A 21,031-nucleotide genomic window follows, 5' to 3' on the forward strand; every position below is an offset into this window, starting at 1 on the left:
TTCACTTTTATAGGAAGGCCATAATTCACGCTCAGTTTTTAAGATGATATGTTGTGGAACATGATGATATTTTCACAGATGTCTCAAGATCGTCATAAAGCTTCTTTGCTAAAGAACATTCCAGCTCATTCCAAGATATGTAACTTTCAGATTAAATAGTTGATGCGTTCACCTAGTTTTTATTGTTAGTTTTATTGTTATTATTGCTTTAGTTAGAAGGAAAATTTAGGAAAGAATGGTGATTTAGGCAGATATTCCTAGTTTTAACAAACAAATTCCCATTATATGAAAATAAAAAGGATTAAGCATTAATTTAACTAGTACCTTATGTAAGTACTAGTCAGTATATGCTCTGATATATGGGTGGGCTTCTTGTCATGCTTTGTGTTCCCACACAAATTGCAGGTGACCAGACACCTCACACCAGACATGCTTTAATATGTAAGTGTTGTTATTTTAATAAAACAGATGTACTATTAAAAACAAACAAACAACCTTTCACTTTTAGTACTGCATTTTATTTGGAAATTTACAACCTGCTAATGTGCAACAAGATTCCCTGTTTGCATGTTTGTGCCTAGAAGCACAACTGTTAAAAACAATGAGTGCTCTGGTATCTCCACGTTATTTCACCGCTGTCTGGCAGTTGTGCTGATATTGATTTTTCCATATGCTCATAGGTGGAGTATTACCCATATGGATTATTAATCATTGCTATTACCTCGAATTCGTATTTATGGGTTTTTTTTTTGTGTGTGTGTCATAGCCTAACCAGAATTATGTCGCCGAACCTAAGAACGTGAAGTGAGAAATAGCTTTTCTTTTCTTCCTGGAATAATCAAGTGTCTGTTAAATGTTAAATGCCCAGTACTGCGGCATGTCACTGGGACGCACCGCGTTGTGAGAAAGCGGGTGCTGGCTTTCACATCACACATAATCTTGAGACCCACGTGAGGTCACTCTGTGGCAGTCCGGGCTGGAGGGGGAGCACTCACGGCCGTGCTTGGACCCGTCCCAGCCTGTGTAATGATGTCCCACCTCTTTCTCCCCATCCCCCCCGCAGGCTCTGTGGATATGGTATTCTTCACGTTGTGTTCCCAACTGCTGTGTAATATTGCTGAGTGCTGCCTAATCTGTACCAGGTGGCTAGGTTTTGATGAAAAATTAAATGAGACCAGTATATGGTTTACGTATGCCTTCTATAAAGTACTTTAGGATCTTGGCCTTAATTTTCATAACACGTTTGTGAATTCAGCAACTCATCCACTTTAAACCTTTCAAAACTGGGCTGTAAAAACTTGCCCATGTAAAAATATTTTTGAATATAGTTACAGTTTTGGGAAATAGATGAATATATCTATATTAGCCTGTACTGCGCTTGTGAGATAGGAAAAGTAGTCTGCACTGGCAGTCTTTCTTTACTTTCTTAAAAAGAAAAAAAAGTTATTTGCGGAAGGTGGATGGTGAATCCACTATAACTTTGTATCATTTTTACCACTTACAGAAAGTGGCCTTTTTCCCTGAATTACAGGATTGGTTTTGAAAAGCATAAATGCGAGTTGTGTCCAACCCATATTGGCATGTGTTGAGCACTGGGTATTTAACTCACCCTCATGCCTTTGACAGTCTCCCCCTGTGAGAATAATGATGCATTTACTGACCAGTCCTGGTTCCCCTCCAATGATTTTTTCATTGTATATTTTTATTTTAGTGTAACTGCCAACTAGTGTATTTATAAATCACATCTTCATTTTTGTTCTTCGTTTAGTGATCTTGCGGGGCACATACATTGTATTGTGGACACCCAGACATTTTGTGAATTGAAGTTGAGTTAAAATAAACATTCTTAAAAAATAGAATAGGTTTCTTCCTACTTGATGTTAGATACTTTTAGGTACGCTTAGTTACAGAGTCCATTGCTCAGATAGTATTATCTCAGCTAAAAATAATAAAAATTCTGGCTATATTAAAATCCTTCTGGGAGTTACAGAGCTTGAATTACATAAGTTGAAATGATTTCTGCCCTATTAATATCTTTATAGGCACAAAATCTGTTCAACATTTTATTACTGAAACACTTGCCCATTTTTGTTAGAGAAGCTATAGAAAATGTTTTTATGGAAAATGTTGACATGATTTTAAAAGCCAAACATAGTTAGTGCCAAATGTAACACAATAAATACCACAGCCAAGTGCAGCAGCTCTAAAATGATGGAAATTTTGAATTTCAAGACTAATTTTCTTTTCTACATGTAAGCAGTATGTGTGTCTTGAATTTGCTAAGTGGTTCTAGACTGGTTTTCTAGTAACAGTGAATCATATAATTTTGAGACTGCTTGTCTCTTGAAATTGATGTAGAGTTTCCTGCTGGAGGTGATTTTCCACCTGAACACTGTGGTATGAGAATGCAGTACATTTGGACACAAAATTGGAAAGTGTTGAGTCTCTTCCGTAGAAGAATGAGAAGAGCTACACTTTGTTAATTTTCCAATAAATTTTAATAGTTAATGACTTTGAACTGAATTTTTCCATTAAGGAATAATCTCTTGAGAAAAAAACAAAACTGAATTAAAGAGTAAGATGAAATCTGTCACCTGGGTGGTTGGTTTAACATTGGTCTGATTAATGGATCAAGCCTATCTTGAACCTTTTAACTTAGTCTGTATCCATAGTAACCTCTACAATTTCAGGGGGAGGAAGCACTCAGAGTTTAGAAATTATAGCTCCCTTCATCTTTGGTTGCTTAGTCCATTTGTTTAGGTTCACCTTCTTTCTCACAGGAGGGCCTGACATTGCTAAAACTGTAATTTCCTCTTCCATGCACCTTAAGTAAAAACAAGATAAAGAGCAGCTTTTAAACAAATTAAGCATTTATTAAATGTGTAGTTAATTCACTGTATTAAGAAAGGTAATTTTTTTTTAACTTTGTTACAAAATAGCAATACATCATTAATATATCATAGCTTGACTATTTATTATGTAGTATAGAAGAGCATGTGACCTTCTGAGACTGTTGTAGCCAGTGCAATTGTAACTGTCTGTCAGAGGGTTCACTTACCACAGGGGCAGCACTATTTGCTTTAAATAAAATAATTTTTCTGACTTTTTAGAAATAGTTTTCATTACTTTTGTGGTTTTTTTTTCCTTCAAATATATGGCTTTATCTTTTAAAAACAAGCTTAATATAGCATTTGGGATTTTGAAAATGAAGTTGGATGGCCAGAAATTGAGGTCTACCTATCATTATTTTATAGGCATTTAATTTTTTCCTTATCTCTTCCATGCTCTTCTCCTCCTTCAAATGGATTTGGATTTTTTTTTTAATTTGGAATTTTTTTATTTTTGGCCTTACTTTGTATTTTGATGGAAGAGTTTTGTTCCATCTCTCTGGCAACAAAAATCATCATAGTGCTTTGAATTAAGATTTATTAAATCTGTAGTCAGTTTAGATTTAATAGGGCAATTGTATATTTGTAAAGTACTAATTGAAAACGCTGTGGTTTGGCATTTATTTAAAAGATTCCAACTAATAATGAATCCAGAATAGAACATACTGGAAATGTATCGCTGTTTATTAAATGAATTTATTTAAAAAAAAAAAAAATCCTCACTATAGTATTTTATAATTAGGATGTTGTATTCCAAGCATTGCTCTCCATGAAATGGCAGACCTGTGGTAAACTTCAGGACCTGTTATGGTCAAGTGACTTCTTCATTCTCTAGCACTCATGCTCAGCCCCTGCCAAAGTTGTAGCTTAAAAATCTTTATTTGTATAATAATAATAAACCTGCAATTACCTAAGCCACATCTGCTTAGGAGGTTAAATAGCTAGCTATTAATAGATACTCTCTTGTAGGCTAAAGCTCTTTTGCTTATGATTTTCCTCCTTTCCTTGCTGTCTCCTCAGTGACTTTCCTGAAAGTTTTGGTCTCTCTTCTCTTTCCATTGGTTGTTCAACTGATACTCCATCCACTATAAGAGCTGCTCACATCATAGCTTTCTTCAGCATCTTGCCTTTGTCTGCTGCTACTGTTAACACTAGCACAGTCTTTGTCCCTTGTGCCCTTGTGTCCTCTAGGTGAGTTATAAAATGTGTAGTCTGGGTTTTTGAAGTCTCTCCCGGCTCAGGAAATTCTGGAGAGGATTAGCACAGAAGGTGGTGCTGGTCGATGACAGATTGGCGTGGAGTGCCAATGGACACGTCAGGTTGGTGGCATGAAGTTAAGTCTGTAGCACCAATGTTGTTTTACTGAGCAGCAGAGGGATGGGAGCAGGAGTTGGAAAGAGTGAGTGTGATGGGCATGGGGACAGTCTGAGGATAGGTGAAGTTAGGAGGTTCTGGGGTAGGAGAGGCAGAGGGATCTGAGGCAAGAATAGTAGGGCACTGTGAGTCAGAGCTCAGTGTGAAAGACCAAAGTATTAGGTGCTTTGGACCAAGCTACAGTTGTCACTCCCCAGGATAACCAACCTCACAAGTTACGGGCCCAGAGGCTTCTCTCTCATAGAAAGACCGAGTTTGACCTTCAAAAGGAAAACGCTAACTGTAGTGAATCATCATCTATTACTGTGACTTCTTAAACACAAGGGGATGCCTCAAGCAAGGACCCAATTTCAGTGCAAAGACTACCAAGCCCTTCAATTTAGGAATGCCATGTTTCCTTCCCCAGCTTCAGTCTGCAGCTTCCCTTTGCAAAATGTGATCATTATCTCTCTGTCTCAAAGGTGTTCAGTACAGTTTAGTACAGTTCTCTTTCTTGTGCTGGTGGTTGCTGCTTTCCACTCATGCAGATCCCCTCATGTGTTCTCACTTCCCTTTCCCATACTCAACTGCTCTTCACTGGTGCCTGCGTTTCATGCGGAGCAGAACTTGCTGTGAATCGTTATTGTTATTAACATTACTAGGAATTGACCAGCTGTCTTTTCAGTACTACGTGTACTACAAAATATCTTTGTTGTGAAGGGAGTTATGGATGGGTAGTAAATCACATTGATTATGTTTAGAAAAGGTCAATGTGACAATGGAAATGCTACAGAATATGGACATTTCACAAAGGCAAAATAAGGCTCATGTAAAATTTCCAAGATTATGCATATCAGTAAAAATACTTTACAAATGAGTAACTACTTTTTACAGTTGAGATAGACATCTTTTGACCTTAAAATTCATCATATTGCACTTAGTATGAGAAACTAATATAGTAAACCTTCTTCTTGTTAAGGTATGTTAAAATATGAAGCACATGCATCTCAATATGGAGCATTTTATGCTTTATTTTGAACTTCAAAGGCATTATATTTCCCTACAGTTCAGCTTATTCTGCATCACCTTATAACCTGGTGATAAATTTACTATGGAAGGATAGTATTTGTTTTGGTAACATTATGCTCTCTGTAATTATAGTACAGAAAGAAGATGTTTACAGGAGCACATACTCATTTTTACAGTAACAGGCATATGCATCTGAGTTTAAATTTAATTCAATATCTGAATTTGTATTTTGAAATCCTGGGCTTTTGATTCCTTCTCTAAAATGTAAGTCTGTCAATTCTTTAATGCTTATTTTAAAAGAAGAATGAGTAGGAGTGGCTTATCATGACTGTCAGGAAGCCAAAGCTGGTCACGAAAAACTTTTAATATCACTGTGGTTCATCTGCTTAAAATGTTTCTCTTAATTTGGGCATGAATCCAGGCTTTCTCCTTCCAGAGTTCTTTAATGCACTATTTATGTAGTTTTCTATAAATATTGTAAGTTTCATCCACATCAATCAGATTTGGGTTTTTATGATATTCAGGTAAATGTCAGAGGAACATTTGGGTCAATATAAATGAGATTATAAAGCCTAAATACAAATTTTTTATTGCTGGCTAGCTAAATGCACTTCTTATAGATAAAATTGTTCACCATAACCTTGACTGAAACATGGCTCGTAGCTATTACTTTTTTTAAAAATCTGGTGTATGTGCAAACACACTTCAGAAGAAAATTATTTCTGAAGTGCCATGGGGTGCTAGAGCTCACTGAAAATTAAGGAAAAGGGAACTCTGGCTCCTAAGTCCTGTACATAACTTCTCTTTTGCCACTCTGTTTCAGTAAGCAAAGTCAAAGATGTTTTACATGTCTGTCCTCGGATTCTTTTCTGACAATGACCTTTTTAAAGGGAGATAGTATGATCCTTTTTCTTTTGCTCCTCTGTAGAACCAAAGAATTTGGTCCTTCAGCTTGGTAGGTTTCCTGGCCATTGACTGAGGAGTGGCACATTATTAGCTCATGGAGTTATGTTTCTTTCTTGAGCATATTCTGTAACTGCTCGCAAGCATGGAGGCACTTTTACGTACTATAATCTAACCTTGTGCTCTACTCAAATGTCAGTCATTCAAGTTCTTACTCTCCTGTCAGCCTAAATTAAGAGATTGCACAGTGTCAATAGAGTTTCCATTGGAGAAGTTATATATCTTGTCCCATAAATCAACATTTCGGAGCTCTGTCGAAGGGATAAGTTTTTGTTTCGCTTTGTTTTGTCTGAACGCTGAAGATACTTGAGCAAAGCACTTCTGTCTAATTTCAGCCCAGCTTAGCTTGACCAGACAAAGTAGTGACTTTTCTTCCACCCTTTCCCCTGGAAGGTGAAGTCATGGAGCTGTGAATTTATAGCCACTCCTGTGACAGCTTGTGATTGAAAATAGACTGCTAGAAAGTTAGCTTTTCTAACTTTTGGAGTACTGCTCTTCTTTAATTCTTTAGTTTATTTAAATTTTATTAAAAAAATCCCTGCAAGACTTAGAGCTTCACCAGCACCCTTCATGATTTGAAACAGAGTATATGGAGGATGTCAAAAAAGAGTAGTTGTCAATCCCAGTTGATCTTCAGCTACAGTGTGGTTTATTACTGAGTTAAATTATCATTATGATTAGCACCCAGTAACCCCAAGCATTGTACTGAGTATCATTCTGGTGAATTAATGTTTTAATTTCAGAATTCTTAAAGTATTCCTAATACTTTGTCAGTGTTTTCCCCTAACTAATTTATCTGAAAATAAAAAACTGTATCAAAAAACTGAAAATAAACTGCCTTGGTGGAAAACTCCACCCAACCTTAACCCAGGAGCCCCTACTAATGCTTCCAAAATATAATTATCATGACAAGGACTCTACTGTGATACAAAAGAAAACTGGCATAGAAGGCAAAGCAAAAGATATAAATAGGTTGGGAATTTTGAAGTATGATTAAGAAACTGAAAGAAGATTGATTCATTTGTTTAATGTTTAAATATGGGATATTCACATATGTACTGTTAAATAGCAATAGTTTTATGGAGGATATCCACAGCGTAAGGTGAGGCAGGCTTTCGCCTGCTAAGCGTGTTTATATGATATTAAAAGGCAACTTGTACTGAAAGTTATTCATTTAATCCCTCTTCCATCCAAAAAAGTTCAAATGGAGTAAACTTTAAACATGTTACTCCTCAACATGTTTTGAAAGCAATAGTTAAAATGTTACTTCAAAAATATACTTACGTCACTTGGATGTGAGGGAGGGTCACATTATGCTAATTTTTCTTTTAATGTTCTGTTCTGCACCTCATCATTGGACTAAATGATTTGGAAAAACCTTGACGTCTTTTCAAACTGTCTTGTGTGGGTAGGCAAGAGGCAAATGTTTTTTTCTGAATATTTAAACACACTGAATGTTTGATTCAAGCATTGCAATTAATAAAATACTTGCAGTACATCTTGAGTGTAACAAAGGAGATTTGCAATTAACTATTGCAGTACATCTCCAGAGCAGCTCACCTTATAATTTTGCCTTGCAGACACATTAATCTGGGGAAGTGATTTTGCAGGGTCATTGTATAAGCATTGATCTCCTGTTCTTTGGAGATTGGTTCAAACCTCATGAAAAAGAAATTATCATTCTTGGGAGTTCCCTATAAACTAAACTGTGGATAAGAAGCCCAACTTGTGCTGCTTGTATGAACACAAGTTCTAAAAGCCCCTTTGAGAGATGCTGGAGAGATAGAGTTGGTAGCATGCAGATTATGTGTGGTTGTGTCTAAACAGAGCCTGCAGAGCTTCCCTTTGGCAGTGGAAGACTTCAAACTGATGTTCGCATTCCTTCTAACCAAAGAAAGGTGTACCAGCGTTTGAAATATTTTTCATGTGATCTGCCTAATTTATTGTCCAATGCCACAAGAAATCTGATCTAAAAAGCCTCATATTTCCCTAATTGCTAACAAAGAATAATTTCCCATCACCACCTAGTTGAAGTGTTATGGTTTGCCCTATTTTGGCCTGCTGAAGCTCAAGAATAAATATTACAATCTGTTTTATGAAGATTGGCTAAATTTGAAGTGTTGTTAGGGGATATTTACCAATAGCTATTTCAGAAGTCCTTATGGTTTGTGATTTTTTTTTTCTTTAGAAAAGAATGAAGAATAAATGAATAAGTGACCGAAAAGATTAGTATATTGTTGCATGACATGAATAACAAATGCTTCCTGCTGTGACTTCAGATAGCTGAAGACAGGATACAGTTAACATAGTTTATATAAATTATGTATGTTAGCTGAAGGATTAGATTTTTAAAATTAATTTTAAAGTGTTCGTTACTGTTCCAAATATAATGGCTTTTACTTTTTAATTTTTGGAACATTTTTCCCTGGCATTTTTTTGTAGGTATGTATGACTGACTTTCATAAGCCTCCATGTAAGTATGTCTGTTTTTCAGGTGTGCATATGATTGTTGAGATCTAATTCACTTTCAAGTTGCCATGTTTTAATATGGAATAAGATGTTTCTGAATAGTCTGCTTCCGAGTCTGTAATCTATTGTGGATGATATTTCTCTTAAATTTTCAGAGAAATCCAATATTTCAAAAGACAATAGTATTTTTTTTAATTATTGATTATAGCTTTGTCTTTTAGTCATTTAATAATGGCTATTTTTTTATGGATTAACTGCCTTAATAATAGAGAGGAGTTATATCCAGAAAAATTGAGGCTTTTTGCATGGTAGCACATGCGTACCTGTAGATAAGGACATCAGACATAATACATCAAAGCCTTCATTCAGCTATTTATAGGGTCAACTCATGGAAAAAAAATGTATCCTGCTTGCAATGACAAATAGTAAACTGAAGACAGTACATATAATATATGCATACTTCCCAAAATAATTTGTTGCATCTTAGTTTACTCAAAATTACTTAAACACAAAAATAATCTACATTGAATGTTTTTCCTCCAAAAAGATGTAATTAACTCAAATATCACTTAACTAGAGGTTTTATCTACAGATTTGATTAAAAAAAAAAGGATTAAAAGGATGTATGGGAAAATGTGGTAAATAATTACAGTTAATTGTAATTTTTCTTATAGAGCAGATAGGTTTCAGGATGACAGTATTCCTCATTATAGCACTTCTGGTTTTGCTATTTTATTGCTTTACAAGTCCTTTCATTTTCAGTCTTACCCTAACTTAGCTGTCTCATTGTTCCTTATGATCCTTTTGATTCAGGATGCAGAATAGAAAACTGTGACTCCTGCTTTAGCAGAGACTTTTGTACCAAATGCAAAACTGGCTTCTACTCGCACAGAGGCCGCTGCTTCCGAGGATGCCCCCCGGGATTTGCAGCCTTGGAAGAGCTTATGGAATGTGTGGGTGAGTCTTCTAGCACAACAATGCTGCTGAAACAGCTCTTTTGCCAGGTGGACAGATTCAAATACTTATGACACTATTTTTAAGCTGGTGCTTAGTATTTTCTATCAAGAAATATTCACTAATGGATTGTGTTTGGAACTCTTTACCCCTAATAATAACAATAAATAACAACAACAATAATAATAATAGTTTTTTCCAAACTTTGAAATACTGCGTTATCGGGAATGTCACTCTGTTATGCATCAGAAAGTTCTGTCCTCTTAACTGTAAATCACCTTGTATGAGGATTTATAACTCAGAATTTGTAAGATTTCAGGAAGGCCAGTTTTTGCATTAGAACTTTAAGTCAATGATGTACTCGTTGGACTCTTGCCCTCATAAAACTACCTTCTCCTTTTGCCTTTTACCAAGGCCAGAAACTAGGGGCACGGCAGATTGAATTCCTGTAGCATCTGGGCTTCAAATTCAATTGTATTTTCTCTGCAGCTCCCCCCTTTTCCATTAGCAAGTAACAAATATAAACCACCAAATAAGTGTTTTTAGTAGAAATCTACTTTGTAACTCTGAGCCAGCATTGGCAGTTCTCACAATATTTCTCAAGTCTCACAATTTGGTGTTTTATCTTGAAGCCTAGGGATTGTGTCAGAACAGACTCTTTCTTTCAAGAGTATTCCTTGCATTTCATGATGGAGAGGACCTGGAAATGTGAACTCTTGAGCTTTGCAAATCCAGGTGACAACCAAATAGGATTTATTTATTAAAAAGAGAAAAATTTAAATCAATCTCATGATTTTAGGAGGGTTTTTGAACATTTGGGACTGACATGATGTCTATACATTCAGATTGATAGTCTGATGGTTTTATGCTCAGGTTGATGCTGGCTAAAAAGATTCTTTCAGGTTCTGTAAGAGATTTTCATTTTGTTTCTAAGTTTTTGCCTGTTAACAGTAAAACTTTCAAGTGCTGCTTTCTAATGGTGTGTTCTAATTTAAAAAAAAATGAAAACAAAGAAAAAAAAAACCCAGAAGAATTGTTCACTCGTGTTTTCTTTTGCTTTATCAGAAGGCTGTGAAGTGGGTCAGTGGAGTGAGTGGGGAACTTGCAGCAGAAATAACAAAACATGTGGATTTAAGTGGGGCCTGGAAACGAGAACAAGACAAATTGTGAAGAAGCCAGTGAAAGACACAATACCGTGCCCAACCATTGCAGAATCCAGACGGTGTAAAATGGCCATGAGGCATTGTCCAGGAGGTAAGCGTAGTCATGCCACAAAAATCTTTATGAGCTTTCCTTAACTGAAATCCTATTTCTAACTTGAAAAAAGAGCTATTTCATCCCAGCTGAAGGGGAAATCCTGTCTCTGCTCTGCCAGCGGAGGCTAAAAGGCAGCAGTACTACGGCAATCCTAATTTGTGCAGCAAGACTCCAGGGAAAGGCTCAGTGTGGGAGTGATCAGTCTTTCAGTAGACTGTGAAACTTTTTTCTGGTGTGGTACTGAGGCTTTTTCAAAGAGGTGCCTCGTGGAAGAACCATAACAGGTTGCAGTTTGAGCTTCAGCTTGAAAATGATGGAATAACTAATTGCTCTGCACATGGCAGGAAAGATTATGATTCTAAACCTCTCTGCAGGTGGCACATCCAGTGCTGGTGTGATGGGTATTTAAATTATATGAAGTTAGTTACATATGGCATTGTTAGCTGGCGCTATCAGCTGGAATGTGTTACTTGTTCTGAATATTGTAGATCAGGGCCAAACTATGACAGATGTGATACAAGCCGAATAGTGATAGATATCAAGCTTTTCAGCATGAGACCAACTTATGGCAATTACCACAAGTAGATAAAGAAATTTGATTATTTCTTTTATCATGGTGTTCTAAGACTTACGTAGTGATGCTGATTTTAAAAAGGAAATAGAGTTTCAAATTTGTGTTTGGTTTTGTAGACCCCAAAGCAGAGGCATGTCACTGGTAGAGAGGAGGTTTTGTTATCTTTTAAATTGAAATGATTAACCTTTCACTTGAGCAGACTGAACACTTACAGAGTTTTCAGAATTTGTAGGAGAGGTGGGTGATCAACAGGTGATAAAGATGCCGTTCCTTTTGGAGTCATAGGATTAAAGAAAGATTCAGGCTTGAGAGGACTTCAAGAGATCTCTAGTCTAACCTCCTGCTGCAAGCTGGGTCAACTGTGAGATCAGACAAATAAAAAGGAATAAAGGGTTGCAGAGTCCTGAGAAAAGCCATAACTTGATGAATAAGCTAAAACTGAAATAATCTCAGCATAGGTACATAAATAAGTTTGCTTTGTGTTCTGGCGTTGTTGAATATGTCTCTTGGCTTGAACATACTGCCCACCAGTATGTGTGAAAATTATACATAAAGTTTTAGCTTACAGACTAAATCTGTGCAAGCTTCATTTTTGTCTCTAGGACTCTGCCAAAATCTGGAAGAGAATATAAAGTTGGTTCTCTGTTATCCAGGTTAACTGAGTCTATTACGCACTCTTCCTCCCTGTCCCACTCCCTATACTCATACACATGTGCATGCACGCATAGTGCATAGTCATAGTGGTACCGGGGTGCATTGTACAGCACAGTTAATCTGCAACCTAAATAAACTTCTCAAAGATGTTAAAGAGTGGAACCTACAAAATGGAAGGAAGAAGAAAAAGTAAAAATCAAGGCTGATTTGGGTTGCCATGGTATGTGTCTCATGGTATCTTTGAATGCAAGTCAGCTGCATCTACGTCAAGGTAGCTACACTTACTAGTGCTTGCAGCCTGCTGAGGTGTATGGGCTGTTCCAGTTACTTCTAACAAACTCTGAAGCCCAAATGGGGTTAGTGATCAGATCAACTGGGGAAATGTTTTACTGCTAAAATGGAAGGAAGAAAAAAGAACCTGTGTGAAGTTTTACAAAATCTCCAATAAATATTTTCTTTTTTTGCCGTTCAGATGCATGAAGTTTAGCTTGTAGTGGAAATTTTGAGAAAATTGCAGAATATTTTCAATGCAACTCCATGTGGTAGAGATTTAGTCATTTATGTACCCAATGTGTATAGAGGGAGGTATTTCATAGATGCAATGTCCAGCTTCTGTATAAACTCCTGGCAAGTAGAAAGTTACAGGTGTGGGTTTAGTCTTGATAATTTAGTTAGGACACAAATTATTCAAATTGTTGTAAATAGTTTGAGAAGTGTGCTTAAGTGGACCACAATATTCATGAATGTTGTAGCATGCTCATGTAACTGTGGTAATCTGGAGCTATGGAACTTTCATACCTTTTTGTAGCAGGTTCTCTTAGGTTGTTTCAAATTTTCTTCTCCAGCAATTCAGGTCATTGATTAAAGATTTACCTCTCAAATTTTATCTTTTCAAAGGCACAGTGGTGGGCTTTCCCAAGAGTTAGGAAATTTATTACCTAGTCTATATAAAGATCTTTGACCAAATCTCTGCATTTTTTTCACTACATATCAGGAAAGTTGTTGCTACAAATACAAATTCAGTGTGAAAGGCTTGTAGTACTCCTTCATAACCATGGGCTCCAGTAAAACCTAAAGATTACAGTCCTCTCCTGTCCTCTCATGGTGCAGAATTCCCTGCCTGTGTTTTCAGAGATAAAAATAAATATGTGCAAAACTGTAGGTTTGAACTCGCCGCACTGAATGCTGATGCTTAATACTGCTTCTGTGCAATCATATAAAACACTGGCCAGAGTATAAACTCCTTTCTCTCTCCTAAGAAACTCCTGGGAGGGAGTGTGTTAGTGGTGTTTTAAGTGCCTGGGGTAAGTCTTCCCCAGGCCTGGTTATCTCTGCAGGTGAGCAAGCCTGTTCGAAACTCCTGCTTCGTAGTATGTTTTAATTATGATTATATACATGACTGGTCTAAGATCCCGTTCCTTTATCATATTTAATTTAGTTAGCAGGTTGCCCCATTTGACACTCGAAATGTTTCTTTGCTTACTTACTCCCTGTGAAGTAGCAGGAGGCAGAGACACTGGTTACAGGGAAGCTGAAATTGAGCAGATCCTGGCTGTTAAGGAGGAGATTCTGTGTTTTTAAAAATATGATGTTTTCCTAATGTTAGAAATTTTGTAATTGAACTTTTAAACTGAGGAAATAAGAGAAAAATGTAAGGTTAGCACTACTGGGGGACTGAAGAACCATAATCCCCGTAAATGTCAGTTGAGAGGCTGTTAATAAATCCTTTCTTCCTAATGTTCTCAGTACATAAACTCACACAAATGTGTAGGATAAATATTGGATTATACGGCTAAGATGGCTGTAGATTGTGATGGATTAAATTGAGCACAGGAAGTAAGGATATTTTTGGTAGAACAGGGTCAAATAAAGTGCTTTTGACACATGCTTTCTACTTCTGTACATTTTACAGTTACTATTTATGGTCCACATTACAGAAAAACTTCCGAAACAGGTTTTTACATGTTTGCAGAAGAACTGGTGTTAAATTCAGTTTTCCTGCTAAGTACTTCAGTTTCATATTTATCAAGGATTGAGATGTTACCCATCTGGCCATATGGCTGTGGTACAAATTTAGCTGATGAAGAACTCCATCACTTTCCCAGTAATTGCAGAGTTGTACAGATACAAGCTGGAATGCAAGTGAAAGATGATTTTGCTTCATTCCTACTGAAGCCAGCAACATAAGAGGATACTCTACTTGATTTCAAATATGTTACTCAGTGGTATTTTCTTATTGTCAGTACTAATTGATTTAACTGTTACTACCAGATGGGAATGTCGCATTTGTGTGTCTGTTCATGTTATGTATGTTACCCTGTGGCTTGGGTGTAACGTGACTCATACTATGAGAGGTTAGACTTAGAAGAAGATGACCTGGATTGTTCAGACCACCTCCTACCTGTGCTGGTCTCTTCATGATAAGGAATTTTCTCCCCTTTAGCTGAAAAAGAAAGAAAAAAAAGAATTTTTAAAAAAGAGTAATTGCATTACAAGCAATGGGGAAATTAGCAGGCAGAAATATTCTATGGGTTGATACAGCTTGCTGTCTAGAAATTTTCCCATATATTTATTACAAATATTCTCTTTTTACCTGTTATTTTTTACATGTTCCCCATGTTCACCACAGTAAATTACTCCTCCTTTGTTAGTACCCTGGAGGTACTTGCAGATTGCTCTCATGTTTCTTATTAAGTATTACAAAGGCAAGCAAAGTAGCTCTCTACTTCTTTTAGTCTTCCATCAGACTGCAGTTCTTCAAGTTATCCGATACATGAATATTACTCTATTAGTAAAAATCATGATGCCATTTCTGAATGCTTATTTCAGACATGAAGAAAGATAGGTGAAGATGGGATGCACGTCTGCATTAATTTCCTGAGCTCGAAAGAGGGAAGGTAGCAGGACAGGTCATGAGGCTACAGTGGGAGGGAGTTCTTTCCTTAACACAGACATGTAATTGGATGGACTTCATGCTGCTTGATTGGACTTTGAAGGCTTTTTATGCAGTAATCTTTCTTCTTTCCATTGCTGCAATAGAATTTAAGACTTCTGGAAGAGCAACGGTAAAAAGACCCAGTCAGGCTTTCTGTCCTTATACTGCAGTTACATTTCATTATTAATATTCAGAAATTATGACTGAAAAGATTAAAAGATTAAAAAATATATACATAAATATAGAAAACTAATAAATATGCAAAGCTGCAAAATGCATGTTAAATAAGTAGTGTGAGTTAATCTGATAAGCTACTAGTGATATGGCAAACAGGGAGCTAATGATCCCAGTTTGCAAAAATATTTACGGTAGGATAAATAATATTTAGAGTAAAACTGTACATACACTTTGGTGAAGACAGTAGCTATAAATTTAAAGTATACTAAACTAGCATAATTTCTAATAGAAGCCATGTTACAGGTATAGTTATCTCTAGTAGGTAAGTATTTTTTCCTTCTTTCAATTGACGTATTTCCTCTCAGAGTGAATGTTTTAAAATTTCTGGCTTTAACTTGACAACCTGCAGTATAAAGGGTCAAAAATGTTCTTGTGTCGTTCCCCCACTTCCCCAAAAAGTTTGGTGCTAACATTTGTTTTCTTTTGAAACCTGGCAAAGGAAATTAGGATTTCTTTCTTTTATTAGATTTGTTTAGAAGAGGCTAACTGAAGAATTTTTTAGTTGTGCAACCAACAAAGTCATAGAATTATTGAATAATACAGGTTTGAAGGAACCTATGGAGGTTACATAGTCCAACCTCCTGCTCAAAGTCAGGTCAGACAAGGTGGTCCAGGGCCATGACTTTGCACTTGTCTTTGAATTTCATGAGGTTTCTTTCAGCTACAATGAATCTCTTCTTCATAAGTGAGAAATTAAAAAGAAAAAAAAGCTCAAAATAAATGTAGCACCAGAACTCAGTGAGTGGTCTCTGTGACCAGACAGATGATTATGTTCTTTTGAGATTTTTGACTACATCTACACTGAAGTGCTCAATGTGGATGTCGTGGTTTAACCTCAGTCGGCAACTGAGTACCACACAGCTGCTCGCTCACTCCCCAACCCCCGGTGGGATGGGGGAGAGAATCGGAAGAGCACAAGTGAGAAAAACTTGTGGGTTGAGATAAAAACAGTTTAATAATTGAAATAAAATAATAATAACAATAACAATAATAATGTAATAATAATAATAATAATAATACACAAAGCAAGTGATGCACAGTACAATTGCTCACCACCCACCAACTGATGCCCAGCCAGTCCCCAAGCAGCGGCCCCCCGGCCAGCTTTCCCCAGTTTATCTACTGAGCATGATGTCACATGGTATGGAATGTCCCTTTGGCCAGTTTGGCTGTGCCCCCTCCCAGCTTCTTGTGCACCTCCAGCCTTCTCAGTCGGTAGAGCATGGGAAACTGAAAAGTCCTTGACTAGTCTAAGCACTACTTAGCAACGACTAAAACATCGGTATGTTATCAACATTGTTCTCATCCTAAATCTAAAACACAGCATTGTACCAGCTACTAGGAAGGAAATTAACTCTAGCCCTGCTGAAACCAGGACAGTGGAAAAGTTTGTAAGCCAGGATGCTTTTGAGACCTTAATTTATACCTTGCACTTGTAGTCACAAGTAGGCACAATGCCTACAAACACCATCTGCCTTTTGAGTGTCAATGCTAGGGCTCTCTCTAGGTGGGTCTCAGTAAACTTCACCACCACATTTTATGTCTTCTGTTTATTCTTGTGGCAACATAACAAGACCGATAGCCTAAGTGGCAAAGACTTGTCCAAGAACAGCAAGAACTGTTGCCTTCTCCACAAGAACATTTGAGCACTGGGCTAGATTTGTCCATAGACTGTGCAGTCACCATCCTTGGAAGCTTCCAAGACCTGACTGGACAAAGCCCTGAACAATCTGGTCTGACTGGTCTTGATGCTACTGAGAGCAGGAAGTTGGACCGGGGACCAACCTGAACAATTCTGCTGCTGTGAAAGGCAGAACGTGCTGTGGGTTTAGACTGAAAGAACACTGTTCTTCCTGTTTGGGCTTTGCAAAATTTCTGATACCTTCTACTCCCATCTAGAGAGAAGCTGGAATGACTGGTCATAGGGAAAAGGAACAAAACAAGTCTTTATGGTGTTTGTTACAGTGCTGAGATATCTTAATTTGGCCTATTTTATTGATGTTGAAATAACATGCAGAGTATGTCTAATAAGTAATAATAAGGATGTATAATGCTAACTGTTCTTTCATGCATTTCCAAGTTTAGCTTTAATCAGTGTGGAAGCTTAGTTGGAAGTGCTGATTTCTTAATTTACTTTATTATTGTTTGATCTGTTCACTTAGTTGTCTTTGGCCAAATGCTGCACACTTGTAATTTCAAAATCTTGCATATCTAAAAGATACATAGAACAATGTACCTTTATTTTAACTGAATGCACTATGGCAGTCTAAGAAAACATTGAAAGACCAGCAGAGGTACTGTAGAGATGCAGATATAGAACTGTATTTTAGTTTTAGATTTGCTTTGACTTCTCAAATCTTAAAGAAAAGTCCTGTCTAATTTGTTGACATTTTTAGTAACTTCAGGATTTCATTCCATTGTTAGTTAAGTCATGACATAAATGTATGTGGCAAGTTATAGATAAAAGAAAATTATCCTACTTAGAAAACATTCTCTTATAAGTTGAGGCATGATCTGAAGAGGGATGGTAGCAAACAGCATTGTGGTTCTGGGAAAGATGACAAAATTTACAAACAGTAAGATCTTACTGCTTTGGTTAGTATTGCATGAATTTTGAAGACATTGGAATATTATTTATCATTGTAATACTAAAAACTAGTGTTTACAAGTCTTATCAGCATTTTAAATGAGACTGTAGTACATGGTATTTACAACAATATACTGTCATTGCCTACTGCAGCTCTCTGTTAATTTTGCAGTAGCACTGGACCAGATCTGCCCTTTTTTGCCCTCAGCAGACAGGTAGAAACTGCATTAAGTGTAGCTCCGCTGAGTACTGGCTTTGCTAGAATATTGGTATCACCAAGCAGGCTTGCTTCCTTGATGTATTTTGCGAGCACCAGTTACACTCTGACCAAGGAGGCTTGGCCTTAGCTTGTCTGAAAATATAAGCCATAATTTTCAGTTACAAAGCATGACTCAAAGCTTCTGAAGGAAAAAAGGAAAAAACATTTCAGCATCAGCAGAGAGCTTACAAGAAGTAAACTCCACCAAAGGCACTTATTTGCCCAGTGCAGGTTGGGAAAGCAATAGTAATGAGGAAATATTTTTGTGAGTGTTTTAGTTGATGGCCATTCTGCACATTTTGTGAAGGAGGGAGCAAGTGGGAGCAAGAAGGGACAAGATGAACGTAGTTTGGAGACTTTCCAGGAAACAAGAACTGTTTTATAATGTGGCTTAACCCTCGGAGCCTGGCATGCTTGTTAGTAAGTTTGTTCAGGAAACAAGCTTTTGTCAGCTGCAGAATCTGCTTGTCTGTATTGTCAACATCTGCTTTGTACAGAGAATGTGCTGAGAGTAATAAAATGGTTTTTTTCCTACCCTTTAGCTGATCATATTCAGAAGGGAATGCTATAGGTGAAAACTAATAGTAAAGGAAATCCAAACCCTAAGGAAAATGAAACTTGTAATACTGTTTATTTCAGTGAGAGCGCCTGCAACTAGACTTTAAGTATTTCATACTAAGGCACATAGGCAAGAGGTATAGTTATATTATCAATAGTCAGTAAGTTTGTGCCAGCTTCTAAGAAAGAGCACAAAGGTTGTCATTTCTGTTTGGTAATAACAAAAAAAATCAAAATCGAATTAGTAGTTCAGGTTGGAAAGTACCTCAGAAGGTCATCTACTCCAGCCTCCTGTTAAATCAGGTCAACTGTGAGAAAACCAGGATTAGCTATTACTCTGACAATCCTCGAGATTAAATATTTTCCCTTTTTTGGTCATAGCTCTGTTCCTTTTCATATGTTTATTTGTGAGATGCTGATTTATAAGTTATAGGAAAAATGGTGTTATTTTTATTTGTTTCTAAGTGAAAAATATAAAAATGCACAGCAAATTTTAAATTACATTTGCATGATGTTTGCATTCATTTACACTTAGATGTGAAAACTTTCATAATGCATGTATGTACCTCTATTGGAGCACTTCTATACCTGATGCCTCTTAGATTTGCAGATAAAAGTTAGGCAGTGTACCTCTTGGCCAATAGGATACTATAAAGTAACTGAAATTTAGCAAGAAACTCTGATTTTTCTTTTCTGCATTAAAATATAGTATTTTATACTATTTTTTTCTTAGAAACAAAAATTCTATACTGATATTTCTTGTGCATTTGTCTTCTTTTTCCATCCTGCAGCAGGGATAGGAAAATTAGGAATCTGTTGATATAGGAGTGTTCTTCTCCATACTTTCGTATCAAAGCAGTAAAGAAAATTAACGTGTGTTAATGATGAAACTTGAGCAGATATGTTCTTTCCTTAAGGCTGATGAACAACAAATCTGTTAGATCTGACAACCCAGTGTGACATGTTGATGTTCACAGCTATAGGACAAAGATACAGAAAAGATTAATATAAATATTATTTTTCAAAGAGTGTAATTTGTGAATTATTTGGTCATATGAATGAGGAAATATGTGATTGAATGAATCTATGAAATCCTTTTCTGAAACTTCCCTTGCACACAAAATGTTGCAGCTGAATTTGTGTTACAGCACTTGTTTTAAAAAAAACAAGCCCCCACCCCAGCAACAAAAACCCTGAATACATGGAGAAAAGAAAATACATACACATGTGTGAGCTAAGAGATTAAATAACTGTATTACACATGCATTTGATTCATATTCATTAAAGTGAGTTCAAGTATAAACTTAGTGTGACTTTTTAAAAATTGTTGTTATTTTTCTATTACGCTGTTGGAAGCAATCCATTCCCTAGATATTTTCTAAAGGGAAAATGCAATCTGATTAGACTCAAATCTGAAAAGTAGTTAGAAATAGTTTTTATAAGCTATATAAACTTGAACATCAGTTTGAGTAGCAGTTTTATGTTTAATTCTAAAACCAAGTACTATCTGGCAAGGACCAACATCCAGGTTTCCTTTGCAGATTTTAGAAGAATGACTCCCCTTTGCTGTTATTAAATTACATCACATTGCTTGATAGTCTAGATGGCTCTCAAAGCTCTGTGAACAAGATATGGCTGTTGACTCATCATCCTCCGTTTTCTATGTGTTTGAAATAAGGTCAGTTAAATTAAGCAGCTAAACAATAAGATGCCCTGTAAAATATCAACACTTATTGAAAATAACCAGTCCAAGATTTAGGTAATTAGTATGTTCTCTCTTTGCTTGTGCCCATTCAGTGTTCATAGAATTTCTCAAAGTTTGAGGGGTTTTTTTTCAACTGTTCAGTATTTGGGTTGGTATTTTCCTCGAAACTGGTATGGTGGATCTTGCATGGAAGTTGAGGCAGCTTGATATTGTCACAGAGCTCCTACAAACCTTTTTTGCTGTTTTAGTCCAGATTAATATTACAATGGGTTACAATTGCAATTATTAAAATTCGTGGGTTTGTATGAATATGGTGAAATAATACATTACTTATATTGAAACCTGTAACTTAGCTTAGATATAAGTAGCCTAAACTTCCTTGGAGTGCTGTTGTAGTGAAGTGTGGTTTTGGTTTGTTTGCTTATTTAACTGATAGGTCAGGTTTTTAAAGGTTTTAAGAGGCTTAGTTCTCTTTGACTTAAGCAGAATCTAAAAATTCATGGTTCTTTTTAAGACTAGAAATAAAATACGTCTAAAATGACCTTTAGAGGGTACCTTTCAAGACATTAGCAAAACACTTTTGTGGAAAAGGGTTGTTATCATCTGATT

General features: G+C 36.4%; 1 protein-coding gene across 1 annotated transcript in view; it reads left to right on the forward strand.

Annotated features, from left to right (window-relative positions):
- The window catches only part of RSPO2 (R-spondin 2), an 80,493-nt gene that overhangs the window by 23,878 nt on the left and 35,584 nt on the right, over positions 1–21,031 (forward strand). Inside the window, exons 3-4 of the mRNA XM_076329236.1 lie at positions 9,516–9,659; positions 10,722–10,910. Coding sequence (XP_076185351.1) covers positions 9,516–9,659; positions 10,722–10,910 — 333 coding nt within the window. The remainder of the gene's footprint in view (positions 1–9,515; positions 9,660–10,721; positions 10,911–21,031) is intronic.

This window comes from Aptenodytes patagonicus, chromosome 2, assembly GCF_965638725.1.
Source record: "Aptenodytes patagonicus chromosome 2, bAptPat1.pri.cur, whole genome shotgun sequence".
In the NCBI taxonomy this organism is placed as follows: Eukaryota; Metazoa; Chordata; class Aves; order Sphenisciformes; family Spheniscidae; genus Aptenodytes; species Aptenodytes patagonicus.